Here is a 22741-nt window from a genome sequence, read left to right as displayed (position 1 = left end):
AGCTGTGAGCGTAATTCGGAACATAGCCGATATGGGCGAAATGACACATGAACTATAATGGCGTCGTTTCGTTGTAGCGGCATGTAGAGTAACGTAGCAAATTTTCTTTATGTTTTTCACGTAATTCCCTTTACTGAAACTGCAGAGACGGCAAGAATGGAGAGGTTCACTATATCTAAGTCTGAAAAGCAGACAATTTATGAAATATACCGGGCGTGTCGGCTTTGCGGCGCCGGCGGAGGCTATCGAATGCCTATCGTCCAAAACATAATCGATTTAGACAGTTCCGAACTAGAATTAAGGCAGAAAATACAAGAATGCTTACAATTAGAGGTAAAGTATTGTATTCTGAATTATAAAAGAACATTACGCCGTTAACAAATTGACTTTTTGCATCTGAATCATTCCTAACACTTGTTCTGGTCCTTGTTATTTGATCTGTATTTGCACCCAAAGGTTGTTTAAATCACGTAAATTACACGCTCTGCGACTTAGGAATGGTTTATGTAATAAATGTTAAAGAACCAAATATGTTAAACCAGTTTTCTTACTACTTTCTTTTTTATACAAATTGAGGTTACATTACATACATTAGATACATCTTGAAAGAATATATTCCTAGTTATTATAATATGTAGTTAATAATATGAATAATAAGATGCATGACGCGAGTTGGCACACCAGGCTGTTAACCTCTTTGACACCTCTGAGCCGCCACACCGGTGTTGCTCCTGGTTGTCTTTACGACGGCTGCTTTCAGGGACCCATCTAGTTGGCGGCGAGTCACCGCTTGCCTGGATAACGGGGTTGCCGACACTTAGAAAAAATTTCATCCGAGTGATGTTATTATGACACCTATTTTTTATTGTGTTATCATAGAGAATACGCTAAAATAAGCATGTTTTGTAGAAAAAACTTTTCTCTAAAATAAAAAATGGCCGAGATATTTGACCCGAAAATTGAAACCACTACTTGACAAATTAAAATCAATCATTTGGAACAGTAAATTTAAGTAACAGAGACAAGATAGGTGCGACGACGAGCAAAGCAAGGAGGAGTGTGTTAGGTTGACCGCGATGTCTGCGATCAAACAGAGACCAGAACAGACATGTTATTGGACCTACTAAAAAAATTCTAATTCTTTTTTTTGCACCCCCTTTGCTTTAGGCCAACCGGTATCTATTTGTACCCGTGAATCGGTTCTAGCTAGTGTATTACATAACATCAAATTTGTCTTAAAGGGCCTCTGTTTGTATGAAAAGGCGATTTCGCGCGGGTCCTCCACTTTCGTCTTAACTTAATATATTTTTATGTATTCCATATATCATATAATACTTCTAGGCATATTGTAAAATGTTTTTAATTACTAAAATCAAGTAGGTAGTATATAAACAAACAATATTACATATTGTTGTTACTCTAACTAAACTCAAATCCTGTAGTCTGTGGCCTGACTAAAGTAGCCTGTGGTGACTAAAGGTTGAAAAATCTTCATTAAATATAAATAAATTATTACTCTAACTTTCAATATAAATATTTATAATCATAATCAAAGTTGACTTGACATGTACAGTTGATGTCAAAGATATGGTAACATTTTTTGCCCTATTACAAAGGAGTAAAGTCGAAAAGAGTAAACATATCTTTGATAGATAAGATAGATAGATAGATAAACTGATTATTTGTTTGCCACAATACACACAAAATATTCAAATACAAAAATGACATAGGTTCCCTAACATAAGTATCCACTTTTCTATACAATTAGTATGGCAACTTGGTTACATAAGTTGGGGCACCGACCGTACACAAAACAATCCAGAAAAAAATTGAAATTACAACAACAAATAAGAGTAGATTTTTACATAATAGAGAAAATGGAAAAAATACATATAAATAAATACTGTTTCATACAAATAAAAATCCTGTGTGCGTCGCAGCAAAACAAAAAGGTTCTGGGTGTTGCTGTTGACTGTACTTTATAATGTTTTATAATTAGTATTGCTTATTCTAGGTGCGTCCTGATGACAGAATGCCTCCTCTCATATGTGAGCTGTGCGTTGATAAAGTGAATGACTTCTACCAATTCTTGGAGATGACTCGTCAGACAAATATTAAGACAAGGACCAGGCTCGGTCTTCCCATACAGGAGACTAAAAAAGGAGAAGTAAGTATGATCTGTACTGTAAATTAAAAATATTAACTAAAATTAAACTTTAGGGACGACATAGTTAAGGTGGCGGAGGCCAACTGGGTATGGGAGGCCCAAGATCGAGAGAGGTGGAAGATTCTGGAAGAGGCCTATACCTCATAATAGGGTTCTGGTGTTATTTTTTTACTCTTACAAATTTAGGTTCATATCCTAGACTAAGTTTGCAAATAATTTTATATTCATAATTTCTACCCAGAAATAAAAGGCATTTTATTTATTTATTTATAAGCTTTAGGGATGTTCCTGGACTGTTTTAGAGTAAAATGGTGTAGAATACAACTCAGTTGTGCTGCTATTTTTTTTTTATATTCCAGCCTGAACAAAATAACTGCATTCTGGGTGTCACGGAGCCAATTTATACTAAGGAAAATGAGTCACGAAAGAAGAGTAAGGCGGGACCCAAATGCACTAAGAAGATTAAGAAGGAACCAGATGTTGCTGATGTTAAGGTAAATTTATATTAGTCACAAATGATTAGACAGATCTCTGGCAGGCACTTCGCACTTCTATAGCTAATGTTGTTGTACCTTGACAGATTTGTCCCCCAGTCACATCTGCCAAACAGATCTTATGGACACATCTGTATACCTCTTTGTCTTATGGTCCCTTTAAAAGTCTATATTTGTTAGGCTTACAATACAATACAAATCCTGTTTATTGCACAACCTCAGAATAAATGTACAAAATATAAAAATAAAAATTAAATATAAAAAGTAAATTAAAAAATCTTAATAAATGAATGTGCTTTCCGAAAAATGTCTGCAACGATTTTACGTGACAGCTACTCCATAAGCCGGGTCCACACAGTGAGCATACGCACGAGGCAATTTCCTCGCGCACAAAACGGCTAGTGTAGATATAGCAGCCTAGACCTTACTGGACTTGATACTAATAGGTATATTATATGAAGGAATTGCCAGCGGTCTCCTGTTTTGAATTGTGTCTATGACTTCCGCTATCATTTAGTTTTCTTATCATCATTTACAGATAGAGAACACCTCGGACTCATCCTCTCGCTCGTCGAGCATGTCTTCGCGCGCCTCGCGCCCCTCCCGCCGCGCGCCCTCCCCCACGCCCACCACGCGCTCCACCCGCCGCGCCCCCTCCCCCTCCCCCACGCCCGCCCCGCGCGCCCCCCGCAGCGCCGCCGCCCCCTCCCCCGCCACCTCCCTCGCCCCCACCACCGGGCCCGCTCGCTCGCGCCGCTCTCTGCTTGAAGAAGCGCTACTGCGACGGAAGCCGGACACGCCTAAGAGTAAAGACGCTAAGAAGACGGAGACGAAAAATAAAATAGAGGCGCCTAAGGACACACAGGTATGACTTATCTCTTAAAGTCCAGATTATAAATGTCCATATGAACAGAATAAAAAGATCTTTTTAGGGTTCTGTACCCAAAGTGTAAAAACGGGACCCTATTATTAAGACTCCACTGTCCGTCTGTCTGTCACCAGGCTGTATCTCATGAACCGTGACAGCTAGACAGTTGAAATTTTCACAAATGATGTATTTCTGTTGCTGCTATAACATCAAATACTAAAAAGTACGGAACCCTCGGTGGGCGAGTCCGACTCGCACTTGTTTTTTCTCCATATACTGAAAATTATATTCTTTAGTGTATTGTGAGTCCGTAGGACACAAAAAATATGCAAAGAATGTAATTAAAAATTGATTATTTTTATAGACACCAAAAGAAAAAAAGGCTACACCTGCGAAGAAAAAGGGAGAATTGGAATCTTTACTAGAGGTAAGCACTTTTATAATTTAATCCTTTGGCATAAGGGTGTCAGAAATTATGCAAAATTGAACCCCATCACTTTAAATTAAAGTTCAAAATCATAGTGGGAAATATATTGCCTCTGCCTTATAAAGGCTAATGGTGTTATTAATAAACGTCAAATCTACCAAACCGTTAATAATCCTTTGTCCCTTTCAGTCATTTAGACACTTTTGTTTGTTAGACAGAGACAAAATTTAAAAGGTTACTAAGTTTTATGTTAACCAAAGTGGCTAAAAAATAAGTGCATTCCTGTTGCCAGGGAGGTTTTGGGATTATACTGAGCAACTTTTACTATGGGACTAACCCCGAAATTGCGAAAGAAGTGTAACGCTCCTACGGTAGATGTCGCCAGAGTCCCCTAATATGATAATATGATATGGTGGAAAGATTTACTGGCTATGGCAGAGCGCTGGAGTATTGATCCAGAGGCCGTGAGTTCAAGTCTCACCCAAGGCAGTAATTTAGAATAGAATAGAAGAGATTTATTCAGAAAACGCTTAAATTTAGGTATTACATAGACAACAGAACAATTTATTATTATTAGCGTCACTGAAAAGGTCTCCGCTCAGCTTAATGTCAAGATACCAGTTAAGGATCTCGACGCTGGTCTTCCGTGGAAACCCTTCCGAGAGAGCGCAACTACACGCTAAAGTACATAATATTTTATTTTATATCAGTACAAAGCTTCAAGTAAATTTAATAATAATTATTATTCATGAAATAAAACTATGAAAACGGATTATATCGCGTATATTGAATTTATAACGCTGAACGCTGTAAAGAGTTCGAAACGTCGGGATGTATTATAAATTCAATATACGCGATATAATCCGTTTTCATAGTTTTATTTCATGAGTAACTATCGCGGTAACCGAAGACAATATTAATTATTATTCAATTAAAAACTATAATAACAGATTACGGTAACCTCGAAAGGTGAAATAAATTATATATTAAATTATATGGGAGGCGTTCGTTATAGCAGGGATGGCACAGGAGTATACCCAATATTTAATTCATAATTCATAATTTATTTATTGCATCCATGGTTTACATTTGGTGGTACATACATAGTGGGTTTCACATGGACCCTGGTAGGGCACAGCAATAGTCTTAAATCTAAAGTATGCTAGGTATTATTTATATTTGTTTGTAAGTTGATAAGGTGTTTTTTTAAATTACATTTAAATGAACCAACTGATGATGAGTATTTGATGAGATATAGAATTTGAATGTATGTTTGTTTATCCAGGACAGCATGAAGTTTGACGACAACACTTTGCTGATGCCGCGATCATTGAAGAGGACGCGAGAGGAGCCACCTAGGCCTGCGCTGCTGCCCAAGAGGGCCAAGTAAGTCTAAAGTAGTGGGTTATGTTTTTATGGGTCGAAGCTGAAGTGAAAAAAAACTACCTTAGCACCCCTTTTTTTATTGTCCCTGGACTTGAGGTGGGCCCATTATGGGGTGGTATGTGGGACTCGCCTCCCGGCTCTTTTCATTGAGAAAAGAGGGGGAGGAGCCTACCCACTAAACCCACACTGGCGTTTCCCACAATATGCCGTTTGGGGAGGGGTCCTGGGATCGCGAACATTGTACCACGATAGCTTAGGGGTACTAAGCTAATAGTTTTGCCTTTCTTGGTGGAATTCTTATGCCTTTATTATCTTTATTTGTATTTTATTATTATGTATGTATACGTAAATTTATTAATTAACTTATGACTTGTTTACCAGTCTTGCAAGATATTTAATGGATGCAAGGATAAGGTAACTAATTTAATTACTTATTAGATTGATAAAGAAATATATTTGTGAGAGAAAGTGTTCTGCTTTAGATTCCGTATTTCGAATCCTTGCTTTTTTAGGGTTCCGTACCCAAAGGGTAAAAACGGGACCCTATTATTAAGACTCCGCTGTCCGTCTGTCTGTCTGTCACCAGGCTGTATCTCACGAACCGTGATAGCTAGACAGTTGAAATTTTTACAGATGATGTATTTCTGTTGCCGCTATAACAACAAATAGTACGGAACCCTCGGTGCGCGAGTCCGACTCTCACTTGGCCGGTTTTTTATATATAATAATAAAGGAAAAAATAATAATAATAAAATCATTTATTCCAGATAACATTGATCTATAGGTATAATTTACATTTTACATTTGCAATAAAATTTTAAAATAAATAAAATTAGGTGTAAAACATAAAGATCTATTAAAATTAAATTAAATATTTGTTTAATATTACTCTTGGTCAAGTTTAGATCAATCTTGTCCTATTTTTTTTATATAGCTGAGTAACTCAAAACCAATGAAAACTAGTCTTCAATTCTATTCAAAGCTCCATTTTAATTGCTATATTATGTATTTTCAAAAATTTTTATAATTTAAAACTAAATTCTCTTTTAAAATCCACCAGGCCCATACCGACTAAAGAGCTCCTAAAAGAGCCTTCACCGCCCCGCAGACCAGGCCCCAGGTCCAGACAGCCGGTGAAAGAGCCGTCCCCGACCCCCAGACCCGGACCCAAGTCCAAGAAAGCCAGAGTTGAAGAAGAGAATATACCTGTACCGCTTAAGGTGTCTAAGTCTAAGGCCAAGCCGGAGACACCCAAGGTAAGAATGTACTAACATCAGACAATGAATAATAATAAAAAAGTCATATTTTGGTTTTGAGGCAGAATCACTTATGAAGCGCTGACAACTGACATGTCAGATAAACGTCAGTCCATACATTGTGTATGACCATTGGCCGAATATTTTCAAAAGAGGGGAACGCCTGTTAATGGCTACTCAGTTTGGTTATATCCTCTAAGCAAAGATAGATATAACTCCGTAATAGATGGATACAGTCTAAGGAAAAAACGTGCCTCGAAAATCAAGAAAATTTGACTTTGAAATTTGATTTGGAGCTACTAGCTTTGGCCTACTGTCGTATAGATGGCGTTGACGGTTTCGTTTGTTATTTAACAATTTTTACGCATATCACTGAAAGAACATGGGTTAAAATCATAAATATAATTAATGCAAATAAAAAAAATCTTTTATCCATATTTAAATACATTTTATCGTATTTTTATAAATCTTCTTTTTTAGTTTTAAAGTGTGTCGACAGATGGCAGTGAATTTACTGTGGTTACAAAATTTACTATGACAGTACCGCTCTAGTATAAGTTACTCTATGCTCTAAGGAAATATTTGTTCATTAATTCTGAAATATCTTTGTCTGCAATTGTGTTTTGTAAACAATATGAACCATTAAATAATCATTGTGTGATAATTTCATAATTGTTGTTCATGCTGCCTGACGCTAGGTGCAATTTATTATGCCACCTTTACGGAAGGTAATTTTCATACTAAAAATCGTAAAGTTTAGTAATAGCACACAGAAATGAATAGTAGAATGCTTTAAAGGCCAAAGCACACCGGCTGCAGGTGCGTAAACGACCACGTGCGCGTGCGCTAAAATGTTTAAGCCGTACACGCACAGGTCACGCAAGCGGTGCGCAGTCTCTTATAATGATCTGTATAATACAACGCGCATTTGCAGGTCAACGCACACGCATCCGGTGTGCACAGGCCTTGAGTAGTGCAAAATGTTGCCGCAAAGTTAGCTTTATTTCCTGTTAGAATTTTACTACATAAGTCTTCGACCGATAGTTTCATTGACGTAACGCCTCTTAGTAAATAACTTGGACACTAAGCTGTTTTTTTTTGCAGACTAAAGAGCCGCCTAAAACCCCAGAAGAGCATGCGCTACCATCCACGCCTCCGTACAAGTGCATAGTATGCGAAACGCAGTGCAAGAATTCAGGCGCCTTCGCGAGGCACTTGAGTATTCACGTGCCCACCTTCACTAAACCTGCGTAAGTGTACGGTCACAGACTTTAATAATTGTTGATCCATCTAAGGTTCAGGCTAATTTGGTTGTCAATACTGACGTTATGAAATGTCCTATGTAAAGTAAACCCTAAATGGTTCAACAATTAAAGTCCGTCAGTGTACAAATGAAGATATAACTTTGCCTACGTGGCATGAAGATATAACTTTGGCTACGTTTGACGTCGAATGCCACATTTTAAAAAGTTGCACAACTTTTACCGGGAGTAACTGTGCAACGATTTTATAAACGACATATTTTTATAGAAATTGTACATTAATGATTACATTACCAAACTTTCTCATTGCCATGCAGAGTTAATGTGGTCTGACTACCTAAGAATGCAACTTTATTTATCGCAATCTAAATTCGAATAGTTTATAGGGCCGCAGCGAACATCGACAATCGACATTTTGTTATTTGCCTTTTTCGCTCGAATATGCAAGAGCGATAGAGAGGCAGAAATTGTTTGTTATGAAATTTGGATATCGCTGTAGGTCCCCTGCGTTCATTCAAATACGAGATGGATATGTATTGAATCATCAACCTGGTTTTTTTTTCAGTAACGCGTGCAACCCGTGCGGGAACTGGTTCGTGACCGCCGAAGAGGCGGCGAGCCACCACCGCTTCCACACCGCCACCACTTTCCCCTACCACTGCCGCCGCTGTTTTGACGACTTCCGCACACTACGGTTATATGACGAGTGAGTACCAAAAGATGCTAGACAGAACGCGAAGTTTCTAAGAAAAAAGTTGCCAATTGGCACATTTGGCTTTAAAGGTTGCTAAATTTGGCGAAATTATAACCTAGTGCGTGGAATAGAATTGCCAATTAGCACATTTGGCCTCAACCCATGGGGTAAGTGGTTCCACAGCGCCTCCATCTTCCCCTACCACTGCTTCGACGATTTCCGCATACTACAGCTATATGACGAGTAAGTACCAATAGAATAGATGCCAAATAGGACGCGAAAAGTTACGTAGACCCATTTTTGGGTGCGAATTTATGACCAAAGAATGTATGGAGAAAAGTTGCCAATTCGCACATTAGAAATCCGAAGTTGCTAAATTTGGCACAGTTATAACCTAAAACCCAATGCGTGGAAAGAGTTGCGAATAGGCACATTTGATAAGATAAGATAAGATAAGATGTTTATTTGTAAAAGTCATGTACATGAGATGTTATTGAAGTTATACAGGAAGCTTCCATGACACCCTGTCAGGGCACACAAATTGTCTTATATCTAGCTTATTACTAAATTACATTTAAATTTCATTTACAGGCCATGCATGCTATTATTAATAATTGGTTAGAGAGATTTTTTGTATATGTATGTGGTATAAATAATTACAATAATAAATTTAATGTCAATATTTGCTTAATTGCTATGCTTAATAGTTAATTTCTCTTACAGCGACTTGACATCAAAAGTTGCTAAATTTGGCTAATCCGTGGAAAGGCACATTTGGCCTCAACCCGTGCGGTAAGAGGTTCGTGACCGCTTAGTTAATTGGTGTAAGAATGTCCTATAATATTGAGTGATCGTTTCCAGACACCATAGAGTAACTTATACTAGAGCGGTACTGTCATAGTAAATTTTGTAACCCCAGTAAATTCACTGCCATCTGTCGACACACTTTAAAACTAAAAATAAATATTTATAAAAATACGATAAAATGTATTTAAATATGGATAAATAATTTTTTTATTTGCATTAATTATTTTTATATGATTTTGATCCATGTTCTTTCACCGGTATGCATTAAAATTATAAATAACAAACGAAACAGTCAACGCCCTCTATACGAGTGTAGGCCAAAACTAGTGGCGCCATCTGATCGAGAATCAAATTTTCGTGATTTTTCGAGGCACGTTTTCTCCTTAGACCGTATCCATCTATTACGGAGTTATATATATGTTTGCAGACACATAGAGTCGGGCCTGTGCGTGGGCGACGAGCCGCCGAGCGCGCGGTGCGAGGAGTGCGCGGCGCTGTTCGCCACGGAGGCGCTGCGCGGGGCGCACCGGTGCCCCGGCCGGGGACACGGCGGCGGCGCCCGACCTGGAGGTATACACATGTTATATATATGTTTGCAGACACATAGAGTCGGGCCTGTGCGTGGGCGACGAGCCGCCGAGCGCGCGGTGCGAGGAGTGCGCGGCGCTGTTCGCCACGGAGGCGCTGCGCGGGGCGCACCGGTGCCCCGGCCGGGGACACGGCGGCGGCGCCCGACCTGGAGGTATACACATGTTATATATATGTTTGCAGACACATAGAGTCGGGCCTGTGCGTGGGCGACGAGCCGCCGAGCGCGCGGTGCGAGGAGTGCGCGGCGCTGTTCGCCACGGAGGCGCTGCGCGGGGCGCACCGGTGCCCCGGCCGGGGACACGGCGGCGGCGCCCGACCTGGAGGTATACACATGTTATATATATGTTTGCAGACACATAGAGTCGGGCCTGTGCGTGGGCGACGAGCCGCCGAGCGCGCGGTGCGAGGAGTGCGCGGCGCTGTTCGCCACGGAGGCGCTGCGCGGGGCGCACCGGTGCCCCGGCCGGGGACACGGCGGCGGCGCCCGACCTGGAGGTATACACATGTTATATATATGTTTGCAGACACATAGAGTCGGGCCTGTGCGTGGGCGACGAGCCGCCGAGCGCGCGGTGCGAGGAGTGCGCGGCGCTGTTCGCCACGGAGGCGCTGCGCGGGGCGCACCGGTGCCCCGGCCGGGGACACGGCGGCGGCGCCCGACCTGGAGGTATACACATGTTATATATATGTTTGCAGACACATAGAGTCGGGCCTGTGCGTGGGCGACGAGCCGCCGAGCGCGCGGTGCGAGGAGTGCGCGGCGCTGTTCGCCACGGAGGCGCTGCGCGGGGCGCACCGGTGCCCCGGCCGGGGACACGGCGGCGGCGCCCGACCTGGAGGTATACACATGTTATATATATGTTTGCAGACACATAGAGTCGGGCCTGTGCGTGGGCGACGAGCCGCCGAGCGCGCGGTGCGAGGAGTGCGCGGCGCTGTTCGCCACGGAGGCGCTGCGCGGGGCGCACCGGTGCCCCGGCCGGGGACACGGCGGCGGCGCCCGACCTGGAGGTATACACATGTTATATATATGTTTGCAGACACATAGAGTCGGGCCTGTGCGTGGGCGACGAGCCGCCGAGCGCGCGGTGCGAGGAGTGCGCGGCGCTGTTCGCCACGGAGGCGCTGCGCGGGGCGCACCGGTGCCCCGGCCGGGGACACGGCGGCGGCGCCCGACCTGGAGGTATACACATGTTATATATATGTTTGCAGACACATAGAGTCGGGCCTGTGCGTGGGCGACGAGCCGCCGAGCGCGCGGTGCGAGGAGTGCGCGGCGCTGTTCGCCACGGAGGCGCTGCGCGGGGCGCACCGGTGCCCCGGCCGGGGACACGGCGGCGGCGCCCGACCTGGAGGTATACACATGTTATATATATGTTTGCAGACACATAGAGTCGGGCCTGTGCGTGGGCGACGAGCCGCCGAGCGCGCGGTGCGAGGAGTGCGCGGCGCTGTTCGCCACGGAGGCGCTGCGCGGGGCGCACCGGTGCCCCGGCCGGGGACACGGCGGCGGCGCCCGACCTGGAGGTATACACATGTTATATATATGTTTGCAGACACATAGAGTCGGGCCTGTGCGTGGGCGACGAGCCGCCGAGCGCGCGGTGCGAGGAGTGCGCGGCGCTGTTCGCCACGGAGGCGCTGCGCGGGGCGCACCGGTGCCCCGGCCGGGGACACGGCGGCGGCGCCCGACCTGGAGGTATACACATGTTATATATATGTTTGCAGACACATAGAGTCGGGCCTGTGCGTGGGCGACGAGCCGCCGAGCGCGCGGTGCGAGGAGTGCGCGGCGCTGTTCGCCACGGAGGCGCTGCGCGGGGCGCACCGGTGCCCCGGCCGGGGACACGGCGGCGGCGCCCGACCTGGAGGTATACACATGTTATATATATGTTTGCAGACACATAGAGTCGGGCCTGTGCGTGGGCGACGAGCCGCCGAGCGCGCGGTGCGAGGAGTGCGCGGCGCTGTTCGCCACGGAGGCGCTGCGCGGGGCGCACCGGTGCCCCGGCCGGGGACACGGCGGCGGCGCCCGACCTGGAGGTATACACATGTTATATATATGTTTGCAGACACATAGAGTCGGGCCTGTGCGTGGGCGACGAGCCGCCGAGCGCGCGGTGCGAGGAGTGCGCGGCGCTGTTCGCCACGGAGGCGCTGCGCGGGGCGCACCGGTGCCCCGGCCGGGGACACGGCGGCGGCGCCCGACCTGGAGGTATACACATGTTATATATATGTTTGCAGACACATAGAGTCGGGCCTGTGCGTGGGCGACGAGCCGCCGAGCGCGCGGTGCGAGGAGTGCGCGGCGCTGTTCGCCACGGAGGCGCTGCGCGGGGCGCACCGGTGCCCCGGCCGGGGACACGGCGGCGGCGCCCGACCTGGAGGTATACACATGTTATATATATGTTTGCAGACACATAGAGTCGGGCCTGTGCGTGGGCGACGAGCCGCCGAGCGCGCGGTGCGAGGAGTGCGCGGCGCTGTTCGCCACGGAGGCGCTGCGCGGGGCGCACCGGTGCCCCGGCCGGGGACACGGCGGCGGCGCCCGACCTGGAGGTATACACATGTTATATATATGTTTGCAGACACATAGAGTCGGGCCTGTGCGTGGGCGACGAGCCGCCGAGCGCGCGGTGCGAGGAGTGCGCGGCGCTGTTCGCCACGGAGGCGCTGCGCGGGGCGCACCGGTGCCCCGGCCGGGGACACGGCGGCGGCGCCCGACCTGGAGGTATACACATGTTATATATATGTTTGCAGACACATAGAGTCGGGCCTGTGCGTGGGCGACGAGCCGCCGAGCGCGCGGTGCGAGGAGTGCGCGGCGCTGTTCGCCACGGAGGCGCTGCGCGGGGCGCACCGGTGCCCCGGCCGGGGACACGGCGGCGGCGCCCGACCTGGAGGTATACACATGTTATATATATGTTTGCAGACACATAGAGTCGGGCCTGTGCGTGGGCGACGAGCCGCCGAGCGCGCGGTGCGAGGAGTGCGCGGCGCTGTTCGCCACGGAGGCGCTGCGCGGGGCGCACCGGTGCCCCGGCCGGGGACACGGCGGCGGCGCCCGACCTGGAGGTATACACATGTTTAAACCTACTTCAAATCCCAACACATCATATTCATGGACAGTCCAAACATCATCATAAGAATGATAGCGGATAAGCCTGATTGTCCGCTAATGCTACACTGTGCGGGACTACATTCCCCAATGGGCTCCATACAGTGGTAACTTGTAGGTTAAGTGTGTAGGTATAGGTATAATTGATAGGCTTAGGTACTAACCCTTTTGAAACTGTTTTTTACTAAGAAAATGTATGTGTCACAGTTACATCAAGGACAATTGTCCTTGGTTACATGAAATAATTGATTTCAAATTCAAATCAACTGAATCGACTCAGGTGATTCCGGGATTGCTTGAGAGGGCGCTGCCATCACCTGAGTTCGCCTAGAGAAGGCCCACATTATGAATGAAATTCACTCGTATAGTGGGTACGCACTTTTGGTGCCCATTGTATGTATACAAAAGTTATTGCCATATAACGCCCTTCCCGACCCAAAAAATTATATGCATACGTACATACTACATAGTGTTCTTGTAACATGTTGAAGCTTCTCCGAGTAGGCAAAGTTAGAACTGCTAGGCCAAATTGCATAATTAAATAAATCTTTATATTTACAGGCAAGTGCTCGAAATGCTCCAGAACATATGCGACCGCGAAGACCCTCAAGAAACATGAAAGCCAGTGTAGCCAGAAGAGAAAAGGTCAGTTTAATTAAATTAAATTAAAATTCATTTATTTCGAGTATCTAATGTGACTCATAAGTACATAATCAATCAATCAAATCATTTATTTTCAGGCAACTAAGGCCCGTAGGTACATACGTTACAAACTAACATAATATATATAATAACAAAAAATCTTAAATACTAAACAATCACTGACAATGATAAAAGGACCTAAAGAACTGGGTCTAACACATTTTAAAATAATGTATCTTCTCTAATACAATAAAAGTTAACGACCCGGGTACATACTCGTACCTATATCAAGGTTTTCTTATTTGAGTCTCAAGTACTGAAAAAATGTACTACAGTAAATGTGAAGCATAAAAATTAACTTTAGATTCTCTTAACCTTCCGATGAGAGGTTAACCATACAATAAAATGTGGAAGACCCAACGACTGATTAGACCCCAGTCCTCGTTGCGATAGGTAATAGGTAAATACATTACCTACGTACCTATTGTAAGTTACTGCCGACGGCCCGCAATGACCGGCCCAAAATCAATATTTTGCCGATAAAACCGATTTTATATCGTGCAATCTTTGATGAATTGATTTACAATTCAATTCAATTAAATAATACATAATACAAACATTAAACAAAACACAAACATTAAACAAAAAAAACTACAAAAATACATTAAGGTAGGTAACTGTGGTAAACACATTGACACCCTTCATCTATTTCTCAATGTGTTTAACCAACTTCCGAAAAAAATACACTGATATAGGTACCAGGATGATTGGTAATGGTTTTAATAGTAAATTATTTCAAGTTCATATTTAACTCCCCGTGTTAGTTAGTACGTTAGTTCGATAGGTACTGTTAAAATACAATATGCTGATGACATTTTGGACCCGGGTATGTCCTTAAACTACGTCCAACAAGAGAGGTAGGGCACAGCGTTATGTCATCACGCTTGAATTTGGAGCAGCCCAACTGGAGAAGTACCTCCACCTTACAGAAGACCACAGCCATAATAGCACTGCTGCCTACTTTGTAGGCATGTAGTGTTGTGTTCCTGATGGTGAGTAAGGTTCCCAGATAGCTCCAACCCCCAAACCCCCCCTTTCTAATGATGATGGCGCAGTTAAAGAGGTTACCCCAGGAGGGTACCAGTTGCTGCACTAGCGCTGGAGAACCCCTCACTGGGCTTCCATGCTCAGGTAACATTTTGCCTGAGCGTGGACGCCGAGGCCGCCCCGTTTCGTACTCTGGGGGGGGCAAAACCGCGCTCATCCATCTGTCATCTGCCCGAGGCAAGAGCAAAGCAACTTCGGCACCCCTTGCCACGCTGGCCGTGGACTTCTGCAACATCAGGGGTTTACATTCCAACCTTAATGCTGTCCACCTACACCTCGAGACAGCAAAGCCGGCCTTGCTCTTTTTGACCGAGACGCAGATAGCGTCTCCGGCGGACACATCTTACCTCTCCTACCCTGGGTACGGACTGGAACACTCCTTTTCGCCTAGGGCTGGGGTGTGCGTGTACGTTAGAGACGATATCAGTTTTCGTCGCCTCAACAATCTTGAAGGTAGGGACCTCTCCACCTTATGGCTGCGTATAGACAACGATCACCATCCCCGTGTCTATTCGTGCCTATATAGGTCCCATAGCGGTGATGCCGAAACTGACCGACTCATTGAGCAGATCCAAACGGCTGCAGACTCTGTGCAGCAGCAGATCCCTTCCGCTGAGATCATTGTACTTGGTGATTTTAATGCCCACAACGCCGAATGGCTCGGCTCTAGCAAGACTGATCATGCGGGCAGATCTGTTTATAACTTTGCTCTGGCATATGGCTTGACACAATTGGTTACTGCGCCTACGCGAATCCCAGATGTGGAAGGCCATGAACCTTCCCTGTTGGACCTTCTGCTGACCTCTCATCCGGTTGACTACAATGTATTCGTTGAAGCCCCACTCGGTTCCTCGGATCATTGCTTGATCCGGAGTACGGTGCCACTCGCGTACCCGCCGCGTCGGCGAGTTGCTTGTGGCCGCCGTGTGTGGCACTATAGGTCAGCAGATTGGGACGGGATGCGGTCCTTCTTTGCATCCTACCCTTGGAGGCAGGTTTGCTTCACGCCGGATGATCCCAACGTCGTTGCTGATTCTGTTGCTGACGTGGTGCTGCAGGGAATGGAGCTTTTCATTCCGTCCTCTGTGGTCCCTGTTGGTGGCAAATCCCAACCTTGGTTTGGTCGTTTCTGCAAAGAGGCCTCTCGCCGAAAGCAGGAATGTTACCAGGCCTGGGTAGACGCAGCGGCAGTACGGGATGTAAAGACTAGCGCATTAAAAAAGAAGTTTAACTTTGCCTCCAGGTCCTTCAAAAGAGTTATTGCCAGAGCAAAGTCGCTGCACATTGGTAGAATTGGCGAGAAATTAGAGCGCCTCCCGTCGGGAACTCGTGCGTTCTGGTCTCTTGCCAAAGCTATCCAGGGGAATTTCTGCACGCCATCTTTTCCACCTCTGCACACGGAGAATGATTCATTGGCCCACGACGCAAAAGACAAAGCCGATCTTCTGGGCAAACTCTTTGCGTCCAACTCGACTTTGGATGACGGGGGAAACGCGCCGCCGACCATACCGCGGTGCGAGAGCTATATGCCGGATGTCCGGTTCAAACAAAGCTCGGTGCGCAAAGCACTTCTTTCCCTCGACACTCATAAGTCGAGTGGGCCCGATGGAATCCCTGCGGTTGTGCTGAAGATGTGTGCTCCCGAGTTGGCACCGGTCTTAACGCGTCTTTTTCGGCTCTCTTACTCTTCCGGCGTAGTCCCGACCTCGTGGAAGTCAGCTTTGGTGCACCCGATCCCTAAAAAAGGCGACCGCTCAAATCCATCCAACTACAGGCCAATAGCTATAACCTCCCTTTTCTCGAAGATAATGGAGTCCATTATCAACTGCCAGCTCCTTCGGTACCTAGAGGACCACCAGTTGCTTAGTGACCGACAATACGGTTTCCGTAGAGGCCGCTCGGCTGGTGATCTTCTAGTCTACCTGACACATCGTTGGGCACAGGCAATCGAGACAAAGGGTGAAGCATTGGCTGTTAGTTTGGATATAGCGAAGGCCTTCGATCGCGTCTGGCACAAAGCACTTCTTTCGAAGCTACCATCTTATGGGCTTCCCGAGAGATTATGTGTATGGGTCAGTAGCTTTCTAGCAGACAGAAGCATAAAGGTCGTAGTTGACGGCGAATGCTCAGACTCCATGTCTGTGAATGCTGGTGTCCCCCAAGGCTGTGTGCTATCACCCACGCTATTCCTTCTGCATATCAATGACATGCTGCAAATCAGCGGAATTCATTGTTATGCTGATGATAGTACGGGTGATGCCTCTTACACCGGCCGCACCAATATCTCTCGGGAAAACGTCATCGAGAGCCGGAACAAACTTGTGTCTGAAATTGAGACTTCCCTAGAAGAAATCTCTGAATGGGGTCGACTAAACTTAGTCCGTTTTAACCCTGCCAAGACACAGGTTTGCGCGTTTACCGCAAAAAAGTTAGAATTTGTCGTATCACCTCGTTTTGAGAGCACTCCCCTGACTGCCGCAGCCAGTATCGGAATCCTCGGCGTCGACATTTCGAGTGTAGTCCAGTTCCGCGGCCATTTAGAGGGTAAGGCCAAATTAGCCTCAAAAAAGCTCGGTGTGCTCAACAGATCGAGACAGTATTTCACGCCGGCCCACCGCCTACAGCTGTATAAAGCGCAGGTTCGCCCACACATGGAATACTGTTCTCATCTATGGGCAGGGGCACCCCAATACCAGCTTCTCCCTCTGGACCGCATCCAGCGAAGAGCGGCTCGAATTGTCGACTGCCAGCGTACTTCGGAACGGCTTGACTCCTTGGCGCTGCGTAGAGATGTGGCCTCGCTCTGCATTTTCTATCGCGTGTATAACGGGGAGTGCTCCGAGGAATTGTTCGGATTAATCCCTGCAGCTTCTTTTCGCCATCGCCCTACGCGAAAACATTACCATCCTCACCACTTAGATGGTTGGCAGTCCTCAACTGTACGTTTCTCTAGAAACTTCCTGCCTCGCACAGCCAAACTGTGGAATGAACTGTCGCCTGCGGTATTTCCGGACCGATATGACCTTCAAACCTTCAAGAAAAGAGCGTATTCCCATCTTAAAGGCCGGCAACGCACTTACAACCCCTCTGGTGTTGCGGGTGTCCATGGGCGGCGGTAATCGCTTTCCATCAGGTGATCCGTCTGCTCGTTTGCCTCCTATTTCATAAAAAAAAAAAAAAAAAAAAAACATTGAGCTGTTTTGATGATGGAACCCGAACGTGGCTCTATCATCTAGTCGCCAACAAACTAGAATAGCAAAACAATTCTGACAAGCTCATAAATGACTTAACTATACTGCGTGTATAAGTTGCATAACTGCATGTATTTTTTCATTTTATACAAAATAAATGTGCTGTAATATGGGTTTTAAAACCTGAAATTAATAATTTATATTATTTTATTTATTTATTGACAACGTCAAACATCGTAATAATGGAGACTATATAAAGGAGCCAAATCTCTATGTATAAAAAGTGTCCATCAAAAAACAGTAATTAGGCGGCGCCACCATACACCGAAATACTACCAAAAACAACCTACGTAATTTGGTCGGGTTATTTGTTGCCTTATATGGTTCATGTTATACTCATGTCCCAGAGCCTAACTAGCGCCACCGGAGAGATTAGGAACTATTATTTACAGCTGAAAGCTGGTCACTTTTGTAATAGTTGTGCCATAAGAGATTGTCGTCCTTTCTATACCGTCCATACATCGTAATGGAAGCTATTTGACATATATAATTTCATAAAAGCCAATCACAACTTTTTTTAATAGCAAGAATATTTTGAAATATTCAAAGCTGCGTCCACAAATATTTATGGAGAAAGGATAACTGTCAGTTAGTTAGTCAGTGGGCAATTTTTTGGAGTCAAAAATGTACCAAGAGCTTCGTCTTTATTTATATTATTCCGTCGCTAACATTTTCGAAGACAATTGCAATTTTATCCTCGTAAGACCCACCATATAAAGTTTTCCAATTTTTAATTTGAACTTCTATAAGTAAATTGGAACGAATATCGTTTGTTTTACAACGCAATGAAACAATAGAAATGATACTTTATTTGTTTCATGAAAGGTTCAAATTAGATTGCAACGAATATGTACATTTTAATGTACATTTAGACTCACGAGGTTATTAAAATAAAGTTAAAATTCGAGGTAAAATAGAATACAAGGCCTTTTTATTGATTCTTCTCAACTATTAAGTGATAAAACAACGCATCCTTGAGCTTAGGCTTGTTACAATCGTCTCGATGAGTAGATGACTGTAGGAAGAAAAGTACAGGAGGCGACGAGAGCAGGTATCAATATTTTTTTGACATGAAGATTTATCAATTGTTGTATTTCAATTGCAGCAGGAGACTTGATAGCTGACCCGGACGTCCTGCGAAGACTGAAGCCCATGCAAGTGCGGATCACGAAGTGCGACGGGCTGCTGGCAAGAGAGACAGGCGACCATTACGACGTGTCCAGGGTTAAACCGGTAACTACTGTCGATTACATTGTTAACTGACAATTTTTGGGATTAGTTGCCAAGCGGACCCCAGGCTGAAGCAAAATGCCGGGACAACGCGAGGAAGATGATGATTGTAATGAAATTGAATGTGATGGTCAGTGTGTTGCTGTTATATACAATATAATAGAAGTTTTTTTTTTCACACATTGATAAAAGAAAACAACAGTCAAAGTTTCTAAATTATTTTATTTGCACTAAGAACGACAAAGTTTGATCTAACATTAGATTAAACATCAAAATACTTTAGTCATAACACTTACCAGATCAAAAATTCTAATATACTCGATTTTTTCAGAAATATGGGCTAGCCAAGAACTACATCTACCCATACATGAAGCTACCTCCAGTCAAGAACGAACCGCTCTTCCGCGACAGCATGGTCGCCATCCCTGTCGCACTCAAGGAAGAGATCTCTTTCACACACTGGGACAGTGACAGTGATGTCGAAGAATCCATCATCAGAAGCATACCCTCTCTCTCAACTCTAGCCATCAAAAAACTATTCTCGAAAAACCTCCTAGGTAAAGTTCCTAGAAAGAGAAAAAAGGTCAAAAATGAAACGTTTGATAATGAAAACGACTTCGGTGACGTAAGTAAGGACATTAATGATATTATAAATAGTTTAGATGATATGGGAAACAGTAGTTTAGATAGGAAAGATTTGACAGCTAGAATTAAGGATATTATTGGGTGTTTTGATAGTGAAATAAGCGAAAGTGTAACGAATGATGACAAGACAGCTAATGAACAAAGTGAGCTTGATAATGTAGATTTTAATGTAAATGATAAAACGATTGATAATGATAATATTGGTGAAAAGGATAAAACCACATCTGATGAAAGTCATTTTGAAACTGTTGATGGAAAAGAAACTGACAAAACAATAGCTGATGACAGTCAAGGTGTAGAAGATATAGTAACGGCTACTACTAGAATAGATTTTGGAAATAATGAAACTGATGAAAGTACAAAAGAAAATGTAATAGACTCTAATGATAATGTAAATTGTGAAAAATCAAGCAATTATGAAATCGATCTTGGTAAAAAAACTATAGATAAAGTATTAGAGAGTAACCAATTAAATGATGAATGTAACTATAATGAAACAATCAATAGGCTCGATAGTGAAACTAATGATCATTCAGTTAGTTATGATAAAGAAATCGATATAAGTTTACAAACATTAAAAGATGAAAGCGTAGCTGTTAATACTAATCTTGAAAATGTGCCAGTTAATGGAATCGATACTTTACAAAATGAAAATTCTTTAGAAAATGACTCCAAAATCAATCAAAATGAAAGTTCTTCGGAAAAAGATTCAAAACGCAATGACGAAATGAAGTTAACTGAAGAAGTCAGTAAACAAATAAACAAAGAGAGTCCAATCAAGCACAGCATTGAAAACTTAATAGGAGAAACTGACAAAAATCCAGAAAATTTTATAAACGAAGTAATATCAAGTATTGAAGAATTGAATAGATGTCATGAACAGATACGCGGACAGAATGAAAATGAAATTAATAATAGCAATCTAATAGATGCATTAGAATCATTAGATGAACAAATTGATGAAAAGAGACTCAGTGACCAAGATAAAATCACTTTAGAAGATCTATTGCCTAAGGAAGATAAGCATGAAGAGTTGGAAGATATATCGGACGATGATTTCAATTTTGATGCCTAAAATGTTATATGATATCCCACCAAAGAGAATTAAGTAGACATAGAGTGCTCACTCCATACATCAGTTTTGTTATCAAAGCGACTATTATTTTCGTAGTCGTCATCTAGCGTCAAGTAGCGGAATTATCAGTACTGCTACTCGACACTAGATGTCACATGTGTCGCGACTAACGAAAACAATATTGCAAACGAGAGTATAGTTAAATCGCGACGGCTTGCGGCTTTATAGACTCGAGTTTGCAATATTATTACGCCCCGAGTACACAATATTTTTTTCACCTCAGCAGCTCGAACAAGCCTACTTTCGTCACTCCCTGGAGTGAGGAAAGTGCGACCTTCCTCACTCTAGGGAGTGAAACAAAGTAGCTTTTTAATTTAGTGAAGGCCATGAACTGCCACTCCATACTTTGATTACAAGTTTTTTTTTTCTCTGATTTATTCTGTGTAATTCGAAATACATTTTAACCTTTAATATGTTCTCACTACTGAGGTGAAAAATTATGTGTGCAACAAGAGAGCAAAGTTATTTTACGTCTCGTGTTTTTGAGTAAAAAATAAACACTCGCAAGAAAAACCAACTTTCCTCTCTTGTGGCACAAATAACTATAGTACCAATGAAAATATCGAAATACGTATAATCTTTTCAGGCTTTAGCAATTTTGTACTTAAATAATATCTCTGCATGTAATATCTCTGGTGTTGCAGGCGTCCATAGGCTACGGTGACTGCTTACCATCAGGCGGGCCGTATGCTTGTTTGCCACCGTCGTGGTATTAAAAAAAATGACAGATCGAACCGTAATTTTAGAGTAACTGGGATTTAAAACAAGGTTGAAATGAAATGAAATGTATTTATTTATCAGAATATGGTACATTGATGTGATCTTAAGTTAATGCATAGAGTAACTTATACTAGAGCGGTACTGTCATAGTAAATTTTGTAACCCCAGTAAATTCACTGCCATCTGTCGACACACCTTAAAACTAAAAATGAAGATTTATAAAAATACGATAAAATGTATTTAAATATAGATAAATGATTTTTTTATTTGCATTAATTATTTTTATGATTTTGACCCATGTTCTGTCACTGATATGCGTTAAAATTGTTAAATAACAAACGAAACCGTCAACGCCATCTATACGACTGTAGGCCAAAACTAGTAGCGCCCTCCGAACGAGAATCAAATTTTCTTGATTTTCGAGGCACGTTTTTTCCTTAGACTGTATCCATCTATCACGGAGTTATATCTATCTTTGTTGGTACTAACTGGATTGTCATTTTAAAATACAATTTTTTCTTAGATTTTACATGTCGTATACATTCAGTATCTCTTTGGTTCGCAATAATATAACGATAACCTGTAACCCTGTAACAATTTGTATCATATGTGATATCATTCCTTTTGGAATTTCCTCAAACTTATTTTGATTGTTCACAGTGAATATTTGACATGTATTATAATTAGTTATAAGCGGTTAAGCATGTAAATATTGAAACTTCGAAATATACCTATTACCTATGTTTATAAGAAAAAATGTATTTTCAATGTTCCATCATTCTATCCTTTCAATCTAAATCGGTAAGCGCCACTTGCACCATCCAACTAACCCCGGGTTAAGCGGTTAAACCGTTAACCCAGTGGCAAACTGTATTCGTAACTCCAGGTTTAACCGGATAACCTCGGGTTAGTGAATGGTGCAAGTGGCCCTAAGCGGTAAG

The 22741-nt window shown here is 43.6% G+C and overlaps 1 protein-coding gene across 1 annotated transcript; it reads left to right on the top strand.

The window, feature by feature from the left end:
• The first annotated feature begins 68 nt into the window (after positions 1 to 68).
• Positions 69 to 22534, top strand: LOC134753058 (uncharacterized). Its single transcript, XM_063688819.1, has 30 exons — positions 69 to 333; positions 2015 to 2167; positions 2527 to 2661; positions 3200 to 3526; positions 3894 to 3956; positions 5242 to 5342; positions 5724 to 5756; positions 6403 to 6598; positions 7703 to 7848; positions 8426 to 8566; positions 9789 to 10128; positions 10167 to 10234; positions 10305 to 10406; positions 10477 to 10578; positions 10649 to 10750; positions 10821 to 10922; positions 10993 to 11094; positions 11165 to 11266; positions 11337 to 11438; positions 11509 to 11610; positions 11681 to 11782; positions 11853 to 11954; positions 12025 to 12126; positions 12197 to 12298; positions 12369 to 12470; positions 12541 to 12670; positions 12721 to 13027; positions 13632 to 13715; positions 19176 to 19303; positions 19632 to 22534. Exons 1-30 carry the CDS (start codon positions 157 to 159, stop codon positions 21018 to 21020), a joined length of 5244 nt encoding a protein of 1747 aa, XP_063544889.1. The 5' UTR covers positions 69 to 156; the 3' UTR covers positions 21021 to 22534.
• The last annotated feature ends 207 nt before the right edge of the window (positions 22535 to 22741 follow it).

The sequence above is a fragment of the Cydia strobilella genome, chromosome 26, assembly GCF_947568885.1.
Source record: "Cydia strobilella chromosome 26, ilCydStro3.1, whole genome shotgun sequence".
Taxonomy (NCBI): domain Eukaryota; kingdom Metazoa; phylum Arthropoda; class Insecta; order Lepidoptera; family Tortricidae; genus Cydia; species Cydia strobilella.
This window is presented reverse-complemented; position numbering and strand designations above follow the sequence as displayed.

Excerpts from the sequence above, each read along its gene's own strand:
- LOC134753058 (XM_063688819.1), top strand. The coding sequence starts at position 157 with ATGGAGAGGTTCACTATATCTAAGTCTGAAAAGCAGACAATTTATGAA. Across the intron at positions 12,299-12,368 it reads GCGCTGCGCGGGGCGCACCG|ACACATAGAGTCGGGCCTGT; the intron begins GTGCCCCGGCCG and ends ATATGTTTGCAG. Across the intron at positions 12,671-12,720 it reads GCCGGGGACACGGCGGCGGC|AGTCGGGCCTGTGCGTGGGC; the intron begins GCCCGACCTGGA and ends GCAGACACATAG.